This window comes from Nansenia antarctica (assembly GCF_963989245.1).
Source record: "Nansenia antarctica genome assembly, chromosome: 10".
Classification (NCBI taxonomy): Eukaryota; Metazoa; Chordata; class Actinopteri; order Argentiniformes; family Microstomatidae; genus Nansenia; species Nansenia antarctica.
The window spans coordinates 20,583,055-20,604,734 of record NC_137680.1 but is presented as its reverse complement, the minus strand read 5'-3'; the positions used below and the strand labels follow the sequence as shown (position 1 = coordinate 20,604,734).

Sequence of the window (21,680 nt, the reverse complement as noted above, 5' to 3'; positions counted from 1 at the left end):
AGTTTGTAGTTGGTCCCTGGTGGGTGCATCTCTGATGACAGTAGCTAGATGCATTGCACTTATATGGTTATTGCTGCCCCCCACAAGAAGCCAAGAACCCTGGCACAATACAGAGACATAAAAAAGAAAATGCAGCTACTCTCTAACCACAGGGAAACCACACAGTCAATCATCAGACCTAAGGGAAAGCCGGAGAAATGTTTTGCCCTTGAAACCTTTGTCTGCTTCTTGTCTGTCCTCAGGTCAGACAAGCAAGGCTGCTAAATTGTTTGATGATGATATAGTCATAAGCCCCACGAGCCATAAGCCCAGCGAGGTTAATGTTTATACTCACTTTCCACCCCAACCCCCCCCCCCCCCCCACACACACACACACACAGCTGCTTTCTTGCCAGGGTGAATACATATGTGCTTGTTTGAGTAGAGAAGCATGTGGTTGTTTTTACCTTGAGGCCTGGTGACTCATAGATCCCTGTATGACCCTGGATTATAGCGATAGCAGTGATGACTGCCACGCTAGCCAAGAGGAAGAACAGGGCAAGGGCCGCCCAAAGCTTCGATGCCATGACCTGTGCAGACAAGAGGACAACATGTTTGCCCTTTTAGCATTGTCACCCAGTCTAATAGCAAATGCTGTGTCACTGTGGTTATCACATGTGGTTATAAACAGATACGACATAGTCATTATCTCTGCGTTTGCAGTCAGATATAGCAATTACATTGCTATGTCTTCTCTGTTGAAAGTACTATGTTATCACCCACAGAACAGTTGTTAGATCTGATAGCTTTAAACAAGTAACTACCACCTTTCACCACTTTGAACAAGTCATGCTTGTCAGTTGTGAGGTTAAAGACTCTTTTCACAGGTGCCCGAGCAGTAAACCATCAATCCATGTGTTTGAAATGTTTTTCCAAGCTCCCAGGATACTGGAGGCCTTTATAAGTGTTAAGTGAAATTGTGTGCTGTCAATGGTTAATATTGACAATAATATTACATAACACCTATATCTATATATTTAAGGATTACAACAAAGTAACAATACTTTCACCCACGAAAAAACCTATACATACATTCATCACAAACTATTTCAATGCATGTATATATGTTTGTTCTGCATAATCCACAATAAATCAAAAATAAATAAAACAATGCATCCACTATTTGTTTAATTCACCAATGCTGAACATCCTGTAGTAGATAGTGAAAGTGCATCCTATCCTCCTGTTCCCACCCACAACATCCTGTAGCTCTCAGTGCCTCAGCTCTCAGTGCCTCAGGGCATTGACCTAGCCCAACATGTTTTGCAACATGTTTTACAATGCATATCATGCCAACTTCATGAGATGAGATTATATAGTATATATACAGTAAACAAATGCATGCATGTATATTCTGCACATCATTGCATATTGAATTTAACCTCCAGTTATGGTATTTTGGTTTAGGGTTAGGGTTAGGGAATGGACTGCCCACATACACAGAAGGATACCTACTGTAGCCCCTTGGTGTTTTCCTGAATGAAAGAGAAGTCTGTTTGCTTACCTCAGAGTGTGTACGTCTCTCAGAGAGCACCGGAGCACGTATAAGTCTTCTGAAGAATGCAGCTGGTCATTGATCAGCCTGCCAGGACCGGAGTAGTGTACTTACCGAGGGAGGGGCTAGCCTCACACACACCCTGTGGAAATCCCGCCCACTCAATGATCTGATGTCATTATCCATGTTATTGAATTACTGCATATTGTGGAAAGAACTCTAAGATAATCTGTCTCTATCAGAGTTAGAAATCAACTGTTAGGGCTGGTTGATCATTGCCATGAACAGTGATGAAATGCAAGTGGATTTGAAGTGTCTGATTGGGATTGATGTTATCATGGTCAATCACTCACTCAATCAATCAAATGTATTTGTATAGCGTTTTCTTTACAAAGTGCTTTACAATAAGAATAATACAGACAATATAAACAATGACACAATACAAACTATATTAACTAATACCTAACTGTTGACCCCCCCAAAAAGCAAGCCAGAGTGGGGGAGAAAAACATAAAGCTCATTAAAATGTAATGTAAATGCAGAACACACCAGTGTGAAGACTCTGTTTGTGCATGCTCCTTATTTTGTCTCAGGATATCACAGGATTGGTATGCGACAAATAATTAGGGTTGAAGTTCACCTCTGCAGGATGGTAACGCCGTGTTCATATATATTTTTTGTAGAAGTATCTTCTTCTTCTTTACAGAGAGGATACAGTGAACACGTCAATATCTTTCCAAGAAATTCGGTTTCACACCTGAAGCTAAGACAACTTTGAGTGACAGGTTGGATGGCAGGTTTATGATTTGTGAACATGTCCTAACAAGTGCTGATCCAACAAAGTGAGCAATACATGAAATAGGATGATGTTACAATTGCTCTGTATATCATCTATATAGTGTTTGTTTTGCTTTCAAAGTCAGCCAGAAACAGTTTTTGATGTGTTAAACAGTTGTGTGTGTTAAAGCACACTGTGGAAACCTGAGACAGGCTTTTGCTGCATTCTGATGTTCTGGGAAATGTACTGTATAGACCACATCAGAGGAGTGCTGTCATTAGCAGGATATGTGCAGATCAATGAGAAAAAACAACCCCAAACAGCAGCACTCAAATGGACTGCCCTTCTCAGACAGTGCAACACGCAGTCTGAATATGCCACAAGGAGACCACAAGAAGTGAAAAGTACCGCTGCTACTGAACATCTGCTGGGGGCCTTGTGTGTGGTCCGAGTGTGAATACAAAGGCATGCGCTATCAAAACAGAATTTGATTTGTAATTCAAGGAGTACCATAAGCTGCTGGGAGTGCGATCTGACACCTATTGGTCTGAGGAAAGCGGAAAGGCGGACCCTCAAAATTAGATTTAGAGATAGATGCAGGGAAGCCAGCATGGCTATAGTCTCCCTCACTGAAGCTTTTTTTATTGAATCTAATGAAGTTGCATGATCCCGTTTCATTGATTTGCACACAACAACAGCTCTTGTCAACATGTTTCTCTTTTGAATTGCGCACTTTAATTCATTTTGCAATTTGAAATCTATATAATTATGCAAAAATAAATTTACATTATAGGGCTTTTGTGTCCATTCCATTTAGACTCAATACAGTGTGTGTGTGTGTGTGTGTGTGTGTGTGTGTGTGTGTGTGTGTGTGTGTGTGTGTGTGTGTGTCTGTTAGTCTGATGCATTCATTCGGGAGAAGGTCAACTGGTTATGTACTACCTTTCGTAAATCACAGAGCAAGGAATGAATTGAAATGATGAGAAAATAACTTAATTTGCTACCCGGCAAGCAATCATATTTCATGAAGAGTGCATTATTCGTGATGCTATTTGACTCTGCAACACCCCAATCATTTTGCAGAAATATCCCGTCTGTGTATGCATCTGTGTGCAGTGTGCACCAACTGCAGAGCTTTCTTTATGTGTAGCCATTAGCGAACAATGCAGTGACTAGCCTTAATGTAGGTAATACAGCTTTTCAAAATCGAATTCAACCATAACTGCAAAGCAAATGACTAGAATACTACCTCGATTGATTTTGTTAATTGAATAAGCCACTAGATTCAGCTTGTGCACATGCAGTAAGAAACAGGAGGAACGCTTGGCCTGTCACTTAGGGCCTGTGGCTTGCTGCTCAGTCTGGGAGCACTCCCTTGACATTGCCGCGTGATAGAAAAAAAGCTGTCAGAATGACTTCAGGGTTGCAGTTGAAGAGCTTGGGCCTATGTTGCACATTTTCTTTATCAATATTCTCTTATTCACAGACTTTGCATTTAAAGTGTATATGAAACACTTGATTTGAAATAATACATAGTATAATTTAATGCAAAACACATTTTATAGGGCCCTAACAGATTTCCCAAATTAAGTGTACATGACCAAGCTTTAGGAAACTTGAACTTGATTATTGATGAATGAATCTGTTTAAACAGTATCTGTTTAATCGGTTAAAACAGTATCTGTTTAATCGGTTAAAACAGTATCTGTTTAATCGGTTAAAACAGTATCTGTTTAATCTGTTAAAACAGAAAAGATAGCCAACTGTATCCACTGATCTTCTGTGTATAATATATTCAGACTCATAGAGGAGCTTGTCAATTTCCTTCAACCTCACTCCATTACCAACTGCATTACGACACTGTGTAATCCTCTGAGGAATCATCCCAAAAGTTGATGTTAATTGCGTGCAGCATGACCCAGTGCTCTCAGATTCTCACTAACTCCCCACTAAATCTCTTAGATGACATCTGACGGAAGTGTGTGGCTTTTCTTGTTGGCAGACCAATTAGAAGAAAAAAAGCTCTTTGGATCCATATAATTTACAGAAAGACAAGCTAATCAAACTATACGATTAGAGAAGTGGCAGTTAATGGGTCTCTGCTGCTGCAGCATTAATCATGATCACGCGGCTGAAATCAATATGTGCTCCATATAATAGTCAACAGCCCACAGCATCTGGATCTAATTATAAAATGAGTTCCTTTCTCCATGCAATATTAATAAAAAAAATCTTAGTAAAAAAAAACATTTAATGTTCGTCCAAGATATGTATAATAAAATAGACTTACTTATCCATCTGTAACATTTTTAAAAACCCGTCAGAAATCATGTTGTGTGTTGACGTGTCATGTGTTCAATAGTTACTTTACCAACTTTACTTGAATTCCCTCGGGAACGTAGGGCTACTATACATCAATGTCATGTGACCAAAGTTACTTGACATTTCTGCCTTTATCTTGACCTTATACAAAGAGAGCATTATTTGTGAAGCACTGAATATCTGGTTTATATGAAAAGGAACATTGTATGTTCCCTGAACTACCTCACCCCTCAGAAATGTCACTTAGAATAGTCTGTTTGTATACAATATAGGCTAACATTCCTTGACATGTAAGCCTGTTTTGGTTGGACCCTTTTAGACAATAATGACATCTGAAGTAGATAATGTTAGCATCTCACATCTGGAGATCATCCACTCAAAACCTATGGAAAAAATGATTTAATCCTTTACTGTTTATCAGCTGTTCCAGTACATCACTGTAGCTAACAGTCCTCCCATTGTTAACACTACACTCATGTTGAATTCACAATCCAGTGCAGTAGCCTACTGGTAATCGAATCGAATGAATGTAATATAACACAGCCTTTGCATGAAAAATTGTGAAATAGCATTCATTAGCATTGAATTACTAGGGAACTCGATCCTAATCTTATTCTATGTGGTGCTACAGAAATCAAAGCAGTTAAACATAAGAATTACATGTGAACTCTGGAACATGATATGCTAGTCTAGGACTTAGCTGTGGCTTTGAATTAGATTGGATGACTTCTATGTTTTTTTCTCCATTGAACGCCTCTCAGATGAGAGGTCTGTGACAGTGTTCACCACATTCAACAACCTCTGAGTGTTATGAATGAGTATGTGGTCATGCTGAATTAAAATAAGGTTTCTATTTTGTTTTATTATCTTTTTTTATGATCATATTTTTGTAATGATATTTTATTGGGGAAACTATAAGCATTTGTAATCACATAGCTGTTTTGTTCCTTCTGTTATGAAACACTGGAGATGCTGCAAGGGTGTATAGTACATGCTTAATTAATGAATAATTGCTGTATAATAATATCGCCAGGGTTTACGCTATATGGCACAGTATGGCATATTTTACAGGGCACCAACAGAATACTTGGAAAAATCATGACCACGATGTGTTAACGTTTTGTAATGCTCTTGTAATGCTTAAAGGATCTGCATGACATTTGGTATAGGCCTACATGGGTCACCAACAGGCGGCCCGCGGGCCGAATGCGGCCCACCAAAGCTTCCCATCGGGCCCGTGGAATATTTATGTTTTTTAAAATATTAATGAATTCAGAAAATGTGAGGAGGGAAATACCGTTTAGAACATATAGGGCGCGTTCGTAAATTCGTCGGAGCGCACACTGGATTCAACGTCGTCATGGAACCAAGTAATTTGATTGGACTAGAGGCAGTCACGTGGACGCTCTGATTCTCTCAGAGCGAATTTACGAACGCGGCCATAGCATAGATTCATATCGTTCTTCCAATGCAGGACGATTCAGACCTAACTCATTCACAAAGCTGCAACCTTGCATCTAAATAGCAGTAGCAAAGCTGAAACTAATTCCCGTCTTTTAAATGGAATTTGGCAGACGTAGCGCCTATTCGCATGCAAGAATGGGGACACACTCATAGATCTCATTTAACATTTAGTGTGTTTTTTTTCTTCTCACATACTCATTTAACATTTCGTTTTTTTCTCACATGCTCTTGTTTAACATTTCGTGTTATAGGCTCTTTTTACACATGCACATTATAGTGACTTAAATAACAAATAACTTCAGTCAAAACATGAATGAGGTAAATGGCTTGTTATGATTGTAGAACCCAGACAGCCCGGAGAGATGCACGAGTTGCCCTCTCGTTCAGATAACGTTCTGCTAATAATTCCACTGGCATGTCCATATCCAGCTTTTAAGTTGCTTTTAAGTCTATTTTTCTGTGACGGGTCTCAGGGTATGACTTCTCAGGGTATGATTCTCTGAAAGCTGCATGCCTTGTATAATTGTAACGGCGAAGATTGTATTGTTTTTCAATAGCTTCAGTGCAGATGAGGCATACAGGCAGGGCTGCCAAGTTTCACCAAAAGTTTGGAGTGAGATTTTTTAGCGGTGGAGCGACCCAAAACTGTACACGTTTGGCAGCGGCGGCCCCTCTCTCCCACCCAATTATTTGTACTAGTTTCCTGCAATTTTACATGTTGTTCATAATAAACCAGCACAAGAAATTAAAATAATTTACATTTTATAAAAGAAGACAAAAATTCAGACAATATATCATATTTATGAATGTTAATAAACAAATACAGTAGCCTACAGACTCTAAAAGAAAATTGGGCTCCATCAACAGGACTCATGGTCAGCAGCAGAAAGACCCTCGGTCATCATCTTATATACAGTGCATTGCTCATACCGGTAGATGGCTATCATGTTATACAGTACACATTTTTTTGAGGGACCCCCAATTGTTGTATTTGTATTGTAAATTGTAATTATTATTATTATTATTATTATTATTATTATTATTATTAATGGATTTAAGGTTTTTACTTTTGCCTGCTTGCGGCTCTGTCAGTATTGATTGATTGATTGATTGACTGAGAATGTTCATTATGTGAAGCGCATTGAGTTGCATCTTGTAAGAAATGCGCTATACAAATAAAATTTTATTTGAATTTGATTTATTTTTTATTTTTTTCTCCTCTCTTTTCTGAGTCCTTTTCTTTCTTTTTTCAAACACGGTGTGCTAACCCAAACCCTTTAGTAGGGAACTTCTCCTCTCTTTTCTGAGTCTTTTTCTTTCTTTTTTCAAACACGGTGTAAATGTGCTAACCCAAACCCTAACCCTAACCCTAACCCTAACCCTAACCCTAACCACTTAAAGTAGGGAACTATGGATTTCTTCTTCTCCTCTTTCTTTTCTGACTCTTCCCTCATGACCTCCAACTGCAGCTTCAGCTCCGTGCTCTGGACCTCCTCCTGCTGCAGCTTGGTCTGGGAGAGGGAGAGCTGCTGACGACAGGTGACCAGGTCGATGGTGACCATCTTCTGCACCTCGACCTGCGCCCTGCTTCTCTCCTCAGCCTCAGCGGTGCGCTGCTCCATCTGCACCTGATGGGAGTTTAGGGCGAAAGCTCTCTCCTTCTCCTCCAGCTTCTTGGCGTCAGCTAGGGCCTGCAGATGGGCGGCTGTGAGGGAGGCCTTCTCCTTCCCCCACTGGTCTTTGTCCTCCTGGAGCTTGGTGCGGGCCTCGTCCCTGCTCTTCTCCAGGTCCAGGAGTGCAGCGAGGGCCTGGTACCTCTCCTTCTCAAGGTTGGAGTTGTCGTGGAGGAGACTCTTCTTCTCCTGCTCCATATCATGGAGCTTTTGGTGAAGGTCGCTCTCCTTCACCTGTACCTCCTTCACCTCCTCCCTGCAAAGCTCCAGAGCCTCCTCAGCTGCTGCCTTGGCCACCAGGGCCTCACTCTCCAGGACCCTGATCTTGTCCTCTGCCTCCCTGGTGGCGTTGGCGAGGGTCGCCCTGACCTCGGCCAGGCTCCCCTCCCTTTCTCCCTGTGTAGCGAGGGCCTGGCGCCTCTCCTTCTCCAGGTTGGAGTTGTCGTGGAGGAGGCTCTTCTTCTCCTGCTCCATATCATGGAGCTTTTGGTGAAGGTCGCTCTCCTTCACCTGTACCTCCTTCACCTCCTCCCTGCAAAGCTCCAGAGCCTCCTCAGCTGCTGCCTTGGCCACCAGGGCCTCACTCTCCAGGACCCTGATCGTGTCCTCTGCCTCCCTGGTGGTGTTGGCGAGGGTCGCCCTGACCTCAGCCAGGCTCCCCTCAGTCTCTTGGAGCCCGCTCTCCTCCTTCATCTCCTCCCTGCAACGCACCTGAGCCTCCTCAGCTGCTGCCTTGTCACTCTCCAGGACCCTGATCTTGTCCACTGCCTCCCTGGTGGTGTTGGCGAGGGTCGCCCTGACCTCGGCCAGGCTCTCCTCAGTCTTTTGCTGGGCAGTGAGGGCCTGGCGCCTATCCTTCTTGTGGTCACGGAGGAGGCCTGTGGACCTGTGGACCTGTGGCGCTGCTCTCTGGGCCTGGGGCGCTGCTCTCTGTGGTGCTGCTCTCTGGGGCACTGCTCCCTGGGCCTGGCAGGCTACTTTCTGAGCCCAGGCTGCTCTCCGAGCCAGGTCGGCTGCTTTCTGAACCAAGGCTGCTCTATGGTCCTGGGGTGCTGTCTGGGCCAGGCGGGCTGCTCTCTGGGCCCGGCGGGCTGCTGTCTGAGCCCAGGCTGCTCTCTGTTCCTGGAAGGCTGCTCTCTGTTCCTGGAAGGCTTCTCTCTGGACCTCTTGCTTCTCTTGCTTCTTTGCCTTCCTCCTGTTCGTTGCTACAATATGAAAAACAAGGAAGCGAATGTGAAAATGACGTATATTTATATATTATTATATAATTACTTGTCCCCTATGAGTTCACGGATGACTGTGAGGCTGTTTCAGCTGCAAAAGTATTGAGATTGCGGGACAGACTTTTACTAGTCAAGGAAAAATTCTAATGCGCAAATCTCTAACTCAAGACTCTCCGGTAATTTACGGACCAGTCGTCCAGTCCTGGTCGTTGCCCCCGGGTGCGGCTGCGATGGGGGCAGCCGTGATGGGGGCAGCCGTGGCCACAGAGGCCTGCAGGAGCAGAACAGAGGAGGTGTGGCATCATTCATGGCTACATGGTTACACAACACTGGTATAACTGCAGGAATGTGTGTGCTAATAGTGATGATTACACTTACAGTAGGGCTGTCCTCCTTCAGCCTAGCAGGATTTGCCTGCTTAAGTACATCATTCCACATGTGTTCATTCATAGTTTTGATGCCTTCAGTGAGAATCTACAATATAAATAGTCATGAAAATAAAGGAAACACATTGAATGAGAAGGTGTGTCCAAACTTTTGGCCTGTACTGTATATATATATATATATAAGAAATAGAACATATAGAACCTATAGAAAATAAAGTACATCGTTTGTAAAAATAAATAAATAAATGCAATTATTAATCGAACTAAACAACGCCATCTAGTGGTAATAGAAAAATACAACAGACCTCTCACACTAGCAGTTCAACACGAGGTATTACATTTTTTTTTATCTCACCTGCAGGAATGTGTTCAGTACAACAAATAACATTGGTAGCAGCTACTGATAGTCTATGAAACATAAGTAAATGTACTTATACATTTTTGGTTAGACTTACCACAGCATAATCTTGAACAACTGAACAATTTATAAATCACTTCATAGATGTTCTACTACCAGTAGATGTCGCTGTTTGAACACATTCCTGAGACTAACATTCACATTTTTAGCAGGAATTTCACCATCACCAAACTAGTTCGCCTATTTATAACCTGTTACATAATCATTATCCAAAGATATCGTACTCACGTAACCTCTTCAGTGTCTCTGTACCAACTGCTAAAACCATCTGTTGTTCTACTCTCACCTTCTAGAATATCACCTGGCAACCCCATTATGACATCATCACTCTGTCAGGACCTTCCTGCACCCAATGCACCCTTGGAACCCTCCAATGATGTCACTCTGACATGTAGCCTAATGTTACCATGACAACCCAGCAAAATGTAAACACAATTTATAATTTTCTGGGTTGTCAAAATGACATGGTTATTATTGCTAAAAGATGGAGGAAGTGTCATAACTGCAACAAGTTCCTCAAATTCATTGTAATAATAATATCTATCTACTTCATATCTAAGCACTTAGAGGACCCTACCTCCTATGTCTGACTCCTATTTGTTGATTTCAGTTCTGCTTTTAACACGATACAGCCGCACCTTTTAATTGAGAAGTTAAATGGGCTTAATGTCCCCCCCCCTCATTATAAAATGGTATCACTCCTTTTTAACTAACCGCACACAGCGGGTCAGTGTTAATGGCACTCTTTCGGAACCCAGAACCATAAGCACTGGTGCTCCACAGGGTGTAGTCAGTTCCCCTGTGCTCTTTACTTTATACACAAACGAGTGCAGAAGCACCTACCCTAGCAATCGCATCATAAAATGTTCGGATGACACTGCCATCCTTGCTTTAATTAAAAAGGACAGTGACCTAATTGACTATTATTCTGAAATCCAGAGGTTTGTTAAATGGTGTGATGTTAACTGCCTGGTTTTAAATGTTAAGAAGACTGAGGAGATGGTGTTCGACCCCAGAGGTGTTGGGAACCACAGGCCTGTGGTCATCCACAAACAATCCATCTCTCAGGTCGCCTCTTACAAGTATCTTGGGGTTTTCATTGACAACTCACTCACCTGGAGCACTCATGTAGACAGCCTTTGTAGCAGATTACAACAACGACTACACTTCCTACGCCGCCTTAGAGTTCATGGTGTTGACCAAAAATGTATGCTACTCTTCTACCAGTCTGTCTTAGAGAGTCTCATCAGATACGGCATTATGTCTTGGTTTGGTAACCTATCTGTACAACTAAGGTCCAAACTGGTCCGACTGATACAGACTGCATGGAAGATCATAGGGGTGAAAAACCACTCATCCCTGCAGTCTATTTTTGAACAGGCTACTCTCAGACAGGCTAATAGAATTCTCATGAATCCCTCCCATGTCCTACATGCAGAGTATGAACTGCTGCCCTCTGGGAGGAGGTTCAGAGTCCCCCACGCTAGATTAAATAGATTTTAAAAATCTTTTATTCCCGTTTCTGTTAAACTTTTAAACTGCACCAGATGAATGTGAACATATCTTGCTTATCATTTTATTTCCACTCTTGTTTTAATCAGGACTGCCTTCTGTTTGTGTGTTAACATTCTGTATTGTCTGTTGCTCTTTGTTGGCTGCTGTGGGGTGCAAGCCCAATACACATTTCCCAGTGATTGGGACAATAAAGTGACTTTTGACTTGACTTGACTTGATAATAATAATAATAATAATAATAATAATAATAATAATACATTAGACTTAAATAGCCCTTTTCTAGACACTCAAAGACGCTTATGTAGTACAACTACAGTAGGCTTTACATACATAAACATTTTCAGTGTTGAAAAAATACTATTAGAGGCCAACAAGAGTATTCAAGTAATCCACTCATGTGTAACCAAACAATTATACAAACTTCTCCTTATCCTACCTAGTCAGCCCAAAGTAAAACTAAATGTTGCGTATGGGCCATATCAGATAATAAATAACCTGAAAACATAGCTATCCATTTGAACCTTATCAGCCACCTAAGTTAAGGAAAGTCTCATGAGAAACTCATGTTTACCAATTATTTGGTCTTGGGAATGTTAATTTACACCGACAGAACAACTTGAATATTCTCTGTTTAGTGTCAAAATAGATAGAATTGTATTTTTCCCCAAAAAACATCCAATCAATGGCTTGGTCACAGATGTTATTTTATATATATATAAATATATATATATATAAATATATATATATATATATATATATATAAGGAAGACAAGTTGATGCAGTACTTACCAAGGTGCCATCTTTCTGCAACTGCCTGTCTTCCAGAATGTTGGCACACCCAAGACTCTAACTCCACTATGATCACCCATTATGACATCACAGCCAGCCAGCATAATGTAGGGTTACTTTTTTGTTTGTTAATATTTGTAAACTCCCAAAAAGATAGTTTTGACTGATCTACTGAACATCTACATGATTCATGTAGTAATAAATTAAACCAATAGAGTGAGACAGGATATGTTCATGCAAGGTGCCTTTCAGGAAGTAGTGGAGATCGTGCACCTAGCCTTATATATATTCATTAAATGGTGCGACAGCAACCATCTCATCTTAAACCCCACCAAAACTCAGGAGGTTGTGTTAGACCCAAGGCAGGTAACTGACCATGAGCCTGTGGTCGTTAAAGACCAAACAATCATCCAGGTGCCCTCTTATAAGTACTTAGGTATTCAGTTAGACAACCATCTCTGCTGGAATACACACTTAGACAGCTTATGTAACAAACTACAGCAGAGGCTTTATCACCTGAGGCGACTCAGACTTTATGGGGTGAGAAAGCAGATCATGAGAATTTTCTATCAGTCCATTGTTGAAAGTGTAATCAGATATGGAATAATTGTGTGGTTTGGCAACTTAACTGTACAACAAAAAAACAGACTAGTTAGCATTCACAAAACAGCTATGAAAATTGTAGGTGAAAGAGACTATGTGATCCTAAATAAACTATATGAAAAAGCTGTCCTGGACAAGGCTAACAAGATAATCGCAGACCCCCAACATCCGCTCTCCACAGAATACGAAGTTCTCCCCCTAGGTAGAAGGCTTCGCATGCCAAGATGTAACTATAAGCTCTTAAAACTATCATTTGTCCCATTCTCCATTAAACTAATCAATTCTCTCAAGCAGAAACGATGATTAGGACATGATCACCAGCACCTGCACTTTATCTTAGACACCACCTGAAGGGCCATGTGCAATATTCGAAAACACCACTTGAAGGGTTATGTGCAATATATATTTATACCAAATGATGCCATGTCCAGGTGGAAACTGCTGCCAATGTCACTCAATGTTTGTTGCTGTCCTGTTGTTTACTTTGTCTACTGTATGTTGTATGTATCGTCACTGTTGCACTTGAAGCATGAAAGTACCATGCCCAAGACAAATTTCCCCTCGGGGACAATAAAGTACAATCAATCAATCAATCAATAGGAGATCGGAATAGCCGCTTACTGGGACAAGATGATTGAAGTCTGACTGGTCTAGAGTTTTAGTAGATTTAACCACTAGAGGGCACAATTGTATGACATTTTGAGGAAAACACATTTTTTTCATTGCACCACAAATCTGAATGGACCAATGGTCTAGGTGTCCAAATGTCACGTTGCTAACGTTTTTATAAACAAAAAAGATATAAAAGATATAAAATATAAAATATATATATATTTAATTAATTAATATATTTAATTAATGAAAAAATAGAATATATATATTATAATATTGAAAAAAGGAAAAATATCAATCGTTATTATTTTGTGGGTGTTGAAATATATAGAGATGATAGGCAATAGAGAGGTACGGTTGTTATTTACAAAAATAAAATGCATTTTAAAACATATATAGAACCACTGCTGGACATAACTTAACATAACATAACATAACATAACATAACATAACACCCCACAAACTTTTAATTGAATTTTGCTTGTACTATCCCTTTACAGAAGCATACTATATCAGGAAAGGGATGGACTGAAATATCATATTCAGCGCTACGGTGTGAATAAACGTTTACAATTTTGAGCCACCTGTTTGGCAAAACTATATGAACGTCCTGCGTGGATCAACTAGTGTGTTATGGAGTAGAATGCGATATTTCTTGGCCAGTGCCAAATGATTACATTTAACCTTTTAGAGGGCAATGCAAAGCTATTAACTTGTGGCTTTATCTCCAACCTTTTCAGATACATGATGTGCCAGGAGCATAGGCTTCGATAGCCGAATTGAGACTAATTCTACGGTACTCATGCACCATGTAACCAATAAGCAATACAGGATTTCAGTAATATGTTCACATAATTCTGAAATTCATGCTAAATGTAAAAAATTTAATTCTAGTCAGTTGCATTTTCTCTGTATAAATACGTAGGCGATGCTATCTATAATTGCTATATTTATAATTGCATGCCATTTGACTACAAGCCCACATTGTTTAAATTCTATTGAATGGAATGTTCCGAGTAAAAATGGGCTAAACAAAATATGTTTATATATTGCTTAATAATACGAGAGAGAGAGAGAGAGAGAGAGAGAGAGAGAGAGAGAGAGAGAGAGAGAGAGAGAGAGAGAGAGAGAGAGAGAGAGAGAGAGAGAGAGAGAGAGAGAGAGAGAGAGAGAGAGAGAGAGATTAACGAGACTAATGAAGGCATGAATGAATTGATGAATTAATTCATGGCTGGGTGGCTGGTTGGTTGGATGCACAACTCGGAGATGTCACTGGCGGGCCTGTACTGGTTGTGTATGTTGTGATAATTATTATAATTTTAAAAAATGTTTTTATTGCAGTGAACAAAATAATGATGTGAAATACAGGTTTTGCGTTACTAAATGTTGGCAGATGAATGTGTACTTGTCAGTCCATTCCTCATTAAAGCTGCGTTTTTCCACATCAATTTTACGCTTCAGGTTCTTTGAGAGTGACATTTTGCTTGATTGATAACTGAAAATGATTACAATGAAGTGAAGCCAAAATATCTTGATCGCCCCCTGGTGGCTGGCTGCAGTATAGGTGTCAGGAGTCTGTTAACACTGATAATAAATCAATAACATACATTTTGTAAGAAAGTGAAGATATTAAACAATAATATGCTAATTATGCCTAAATAGAATAAATAAAAACAAGTCCGGTCCCCACAGTGTAAGCTTCGAAAAATTCTGGCCCTTGGACAAATGTAGTTGGTGACCCCTGGCCTACATGATCTATGGACAAAGGTCTTCTTTATTACATTAGCTAAAACAGCATGGCCGCTACAAGTCGAAAACGCTTAATAGCGCCACCATGTGGTCGAACACAATAATACTTTAGGAGTTAACTAAGGTGATCACATCTGTGCCATGTCATGACTCTATGTGCCAAAGTCAATGTCATGACTATTGCTACGTCCCATTTCTCCAGCCTTCTTTTGAAGTATGCAATTATGCACGTCCTAAAACGGCTTCACAGCCTAGGACTGTTCTGGGCATACCTATCGATTAATCGATCTAAATCCATTTGGGAAATGTACAAGTGCATACTTCAGGAAGAGGGTGCAGAATTGGGACGCACCATATAAAGCCGAAATCCGGTCAGGTCAGCTCCCTCCGTCTTGTTGCATTCTGCACCACTGCACCGTTCATCATAGCGAATTCTAGACCAAAAAGAAAATTATGTAAATTATCTGTAGATATTAATTAAAAAGGTAACCACCGTTCTCCTATTGATCTCTGGGGGTGTGAATTCAATTTGCTGAATTTCAGAACCGTTTGGATAGTTGTTGCTAGATACTTGTTGCAACATTGACGAACATTTAAGAAAACCTGAAGGACACTTCTGTTTTGCCAGAAGTGTGCTCTATAGACCAAATACCTACTTTCTGCAAATAATTTCACCAGGCTTTCCGAACTAGGAAAAGGTCTCAACAAGGTTAGCCTACTTGTAAGTAACAATGTATTCACTTATCTGCATAACTCATAATATAACACATTGACAAAATCAACTTCTCACTGGATAACACACTAAATACTATATATATATATATATATATATATATATATATATATATATATATTACGGTACATGTGGGAATATGGTACATGTGGGAAAACTAGGGTTAGGGTTAGGTGCTACGTCGACTTGGTACATGCTGGCATGTCTAACCCTACCCCTACCCCTAACCTTAACCCTAGCACCTAACCCTAACCCTAGTTTTCCCACATGTACCGTGTTCCCACATGTACCGTAACATACCTTTGAGTTTTGATTTAATCAGATGGAATTACCAAATCAGGATTACTATCCGAATGATCAGAATTCGATTTTTCTGTTTTAAAATACCCAATACTACCATTTAATCCATTGCCGAAATCCGATGAGATAAAGTGCGAAGGGGCCCAGGGGTTTTAGTGCTGCAGAAGTCATTGGACTGTTACAATAACCCCATCTAGTGGTTAGAGCGGGAATAACATGATGTATCCCTACTTGAAATGCAATGGCCATTTCCAGTCCCTGCTGTTTACCTCAAAAAGTATGACACAAATACACATGTGATACTTTGTTTATTAGGTCAAGTGTAAAGAAGCCAGTACAATTATGCCACCATAAGCAGAAGAAGCCACACAACCAGCCACTCAAAGCATTACAATTACTCCTGATAAACACATGTTCTTTTCATCCCAGTACATATGATTACACTTAATCACAGGTAAAAGCCAAGATAACAATACCCCCCCGCCCGCCACCCAGTGTGAGAGAAAACAAGTCAGCACACTGCTGGTTATGTCAATAAAACACAGGAAAGACAGTGTGACCATTACACACACACACACACACACACACACACAAACACACACACACACACACACACACACACACACACACACACACACACACACACACACACACACACACGACACACAGTACTTGACACACATCAACAACAGTACCCTTCCTCATACAAAAGGCACACATTACGAATGCAGCCCAGGACCAGAGACGTATTACAATGAGGGATTTGCTTTGTTTATCTATTTCATGAGATTCTGGGAATCACAGTCTAATGGTCTAATGAAATTAGACTAATTCATTTATTGAACAACCAAACACAAAAGTAATGTGATACTGTAGTCCAGCTCATGTTTACATGTTACCTCTTCAGAAGAGGGTTCACTGCATTGCCATTACGTAGTGTATGCTTTGACTGGGCTATAACCTGCTACGATTAAGAGACATATTGTATTTGTGTCTCTTCTAATCAAGTGAGACATTAACTTCTGATTGAATATTTTATTCATGTACTTCAGGGGGCAAAAGGCAGACAGCAAATGCTTTTAAACTCTTAAGAGCACTCAGTAGCCCCATGTCGGTTGCAAATACAATAGTCAGTAGGACAGAGATGGGAATCAACAACCTGTTTCTCTCTTTGGCATATTCTCAACCAGCTGTGCATCTTATCTTTTTTTTTTGGCTTCATGTAGGCTACACAACGAGAAACAGCAGGAATATGGGCAGTCATTAGATTCATGACAAACAGCAAAGGGGGCTATAAAGTACACATTATATATGTTTTAAGGACCTGTCCTTTACTGCATACTCAGTGCCCTCTTGTTTCAGACCTTCAGGACCATAAACCATCTGTTTAACTACATCTACAGCTCACTCCACAAGTACAGGTAAACACAGTTGAGTGATCAGATCCTTGGATAAACCTCACACACAGGATAAAGCTCCACTCATACTAAATCCCCTGTCTGTATTTTTAGCACGCTGGCCTTTCTCAGAAAGGGGATTTGGATGAACAGCAGTATTAAGACTGAGGGGGGACAGGGGTGTGTCGAGGGTTGGGGGGGCAGGCAGGCAGGCAGACAGGCAGTGCTGACGTAGACCCCCACCCCCCCAGGGGGTGCGTGGTCACAGGCCTGTCACCTTGCATTTAGAACACAGGCGTGCTGAGGCTGAGCAGAACTCTAGGGGCTCTCCACAGCACAGTCAGTGTAAGGCGGACAGGGAACACACGCGGCGCTCGTCAGACTGTGGCCACGTACCGTGTGAGGTCCGAGGTCAGCCGTGAAGCCTGGCACTATTGAACTTACGGATTGAACGTCTGAACTTTGTGTGTCCGTTAAGGGGCATCAACATGTACGGGAAGAGGTAGAGTTCTTTAACGTCTTCTTCATAAACCCTCCATCTCTGGTGTCTTATCAATCCAGACCATGACATCTTTAAATGATTTACTTCACCCACAAATATTCATTCACCCCCCCCCCCCCCCCCCCCACACACACACACACACATACATTCACAGACACACACACACACACACACACACACACACCAGCCACATATAAATACAGAGGACAGGACAGTAGATCTCACAGGAGCAGTAGGAGTGCAGTATGTAAACGACAGTGAGGTGAGGTCAGGTGAGGTCATAGGACAGGCCCTGGGTCAGTCTCCCTCCCGGGGTGTGGTCAGTGAGGCAGCTCCTGCAGCAGCTCTGAGGCCAGGTGGGCGATGTGTCTCCAGGCCTCCTGGATGTGGCGGGACTCGGTGGTGCGGGCGCACACGGCGAAGCGCAGCACAAAGCTCTCCGCCAACTGGCAAGGCACCAGGTGGATCTTGCGGGCGGCGTTGATCTTCTTCAGCAGGCTCTCTGTCAGCTGGTTGGATCCCTTTGAGGGAGGAGGAGACAGAATGTTGGATCCCTTTTAGGGAGGAGGAGACAGAATGTTGGATCCCTTTGAGGGAGGAGGAGACAGAATGTTGGATCCCTTTGAGGGAGGAGGAGACAGAATGTTGGATCCCTTTGAGGGAGGAGGAGACAGAATGTTGGATCCCTTTGAGGGAGGAGGAGACAGAATGTTTGGGTCTGTTGGAGCACAAAGACTTTTCACCACGGTGTGGTGAACATGAACACGGGTTATTGATGGTTGGGTGACTCACGTTACCTTTAGTCGAAAGCAGACCAGCCCCATGACGACATCGGCGCTGATCTCGAACCGCTGGTCGGAGCGAACCAGCCTCTCAAACTCTTTGGCCAACCCCGCTTGCTGTAATGGGCAGAGAGACAGACTTCAATGGAAGGCTGAGTATGTATTATGACTTAGGACGGTGATGGTGGTAACAGGTGAAAAGTGAAGTTCTTTATGTTGTCTCTAGGTGGCAGCATTTGACAGATCTGGACTCCATCCTACAACAGTTCCTTGCAAAAGGAAGCAGCAGCAGGGGTTAGTGGTGCTGTTGTGGATATGATTTTGTATTTTTTTGTAAACGCATGCAGAATACTATGTCAAATATGCTTTTTTCTCCATTGATAAAGGTTCTGGCTGAAACTAAGGTGTTTTTATGTTGACTACATTCTATATACACATGTAGTTGCACTCTAGTAGTTGTATAGCCAGTGCCACGAAACATGATCTCTGTTTTAGTATTCAAATTGAAATTACAAACACGATTCCTGTCACAAATATGTCAGTACAGGTCCTTTGGATGGAAAGCTATTAACCTCTCTTTTCAGCCTGGTCAAGCTCACACTCACCACAGGACCAAACATGTACAGTATATGTAACTCATCTTCTAATCATCAAATGAGCCACTGCATGCTTGGTGAGAATCTATCCCACGTGTATCACTGCATGCAACCCCAATTATACCAGGAAGTACTATTGGTAATCAAAATGAGACAGGAATGGGTGTACTGTAATACAGCCAGAACTATTAGTGCCAGCTCCTTATTAGTGGCCAGAACTCTGGCCCTAGCTGTGAGTACTGGCAGACCACGTCACTTCCTCATTCCCAGCCAGTATGTCACCACCACCGAGGAGGTCCAGTATGTGTCCGCTCGCTATGCTCATTTGGCAACTGTTGATTGTCTGACCATGCTGATGGGAAATGCCTCAAACCTCTCTGTGTCACCTAAGTCATACGCTCCACAGCCAAACCATTGTTATGCACAAGAAAAAAGAAAGCGTACAGTACAATCGACACGATTTGAAAGATGAGAAATGTCAGTGGATCATGTCGATCTTGGCTTTTCTTGATATTGCTTTATGTAATAAAGTGGATGAACGCAGCATGGCACAGACCAGGGCGCTGGCCGGAGGCGTCATACGTGCTGCTTCATTTACTGTGAGGACTAGAGACAGGCCAGGCTGATTTGATTGACAGGGGAGAGGGAGCGGAGAGGGAGCGGAGAGGGAGCGGAGGGAAGGGAAGGCTGCTCCAGTTCCAGTACCTTGCGGATGTAGTCCTGCAGGCCTTTGAGCCCGTACATCCGGAACACAAACCACATCTTCAGAGAGCGGAACCTTCGGCCCAGTGGAATCTGCCAGTGCTGTGGGGCGAGGGGAACGAGAACCAAGAACTCATTAGACATGTGACACGTGACATGTGACACGCCACAGTATGATGATATTCTAATGGAATATAGTGATAACAGAAAAACTCATATGGTAATGATAGATATTAAATGTAGAAAATGAGACAAAGACAGAACAACTGGGCTGTGTCTGACTGTGTCTGAATTTGGAATATTCAGAGGCATTTATTAATACAATATCAGAAAGCACACATATATCAGATATAATCATTCCTCTTACCCGGTAATCAGTCACCAGTCCTGAGAATGAACAGATGAGTAATTAGTCCAAACATTATACAGTAGCACTCATTGCACATTTATCCCAGTCAACATTTGACTTCACATAACCTATCATTTGTATTGTATGCTTACTGTGACACACCATGGAGTCCTGCCTACTAATCTCTAACATCAATTCTACCACACACCACAGCAGCAGTATCCTATCACTCCAGAAGCCCCCTCTCTGTCTGTGTGTGTGGTGTTGCCTCCACAGAGAGAAGACGTGCGCTGTGGTAATAACCTGTAATTTAATTGAGCTCGTTTCAGATTGGGTGAGCCATCGAGGGCAGCCTCAGTGAGGTCGAACTGTCTTTTGTCTTTCTGTCAGTCCAATTATGGTGTGGCTCCAGGCACAGCTGCAGGCTGCAGAGGCAGAGGCGGACGGTCGTGTGCATCTGAAGATGGGTGGTGATAAACGACTGGCTGTAGGAAGGAGCCATCGGTAGAAAGGGCAAACGGTTTGGAAGTACAGTTTAAGTCAGACGTTGACATACTGTATGTACACCGTTGCCAAATATATTTCAACTCTGTTTTTCACAACCCTTGACATTTAATCCTACTAAACATTCCCCTGTCTTAGGTTAGGATCACTACTTTATTTTAAGAATGTGAAATGTCAGAATAATAGTAGCGGGAATGATTTCTTTCAGCTTTTATTTCTTTCGTCACATTCCCAGTGGGTCAGACGTTTACATACGCTTAGGTAGTATTTGGTAGAATTCCCTTTCAATTGTTTAACTTGGGTCAACCTTTTCGGGGAGACTTCCTGGCTGATGTCTTGAGATGTTGCTTCAATATATCCACATATCATTTTCCTTCCTCATGATGCCATCTATTTTGAGAAGTGCACCAGTCCCTCCTGCAGCAAAGCACCCCCACAACATGATGCTGCCACCTCCGTGCTTCACAGGGATGAACCAGACTTGTGGAGGTCATGGCTGACTTCTTCTGATTTTCCCATGATGTCAAGCAAAGAGGCATTGAGTTTGAAGGACAGCCTAAAAATGAATCCACAGGTACACTTTCAATTGACTCAAATTATTTATTATTTATTAATTATTAATTATTATCAGAAGCTCCATGACATAATTTTCTGGAATTTTCCAAGCTATTTAGGCACAGTTAACTTAGTGTATGTAAACATCTGACCCACTGGAATTGTGATATAGTGAATTATAAGTGAAATAATCC

At 41.7% G+C, this 21,680-nt stretch overlaps 1 protein-coding gene across 1 annotated transcript in view; it reads right to left on the bottom strand.

Moving 5' to 3' along the window:
* Positions 1-16,524: 16,524 nt before the first annotated feature.
* The window catches only part of ddc (dopa decarboxylase), a 40,425-nt gene continuing 35,269 nt past the window's right edge, over positions 16,525-21,680 (bottom strand). The window contains exons 11-14 of the mRNA XM_080540332.1: positions 20,446-20,465; positions 20,082-20,180; positions 18,796-18,897; positions 16,525-18,519 (exon numbers count right to left, since the gene is read on the bottom strand). Of these exons, the coding sequence (XP_080396458.1) occupies positions 18,319-18,519; positions 18,796-18,897; positions 20,082-20,180; positions 20,446-20,465 (422 nt within the window). The 3' untranslated portion in view covers positions 16,525-18,318. The remainder of the gene's footprint in view (positions 18,520-18,795; positions 18,898-20,081; positions 20,181-20,445; positions 20,466-21,680) is intronic.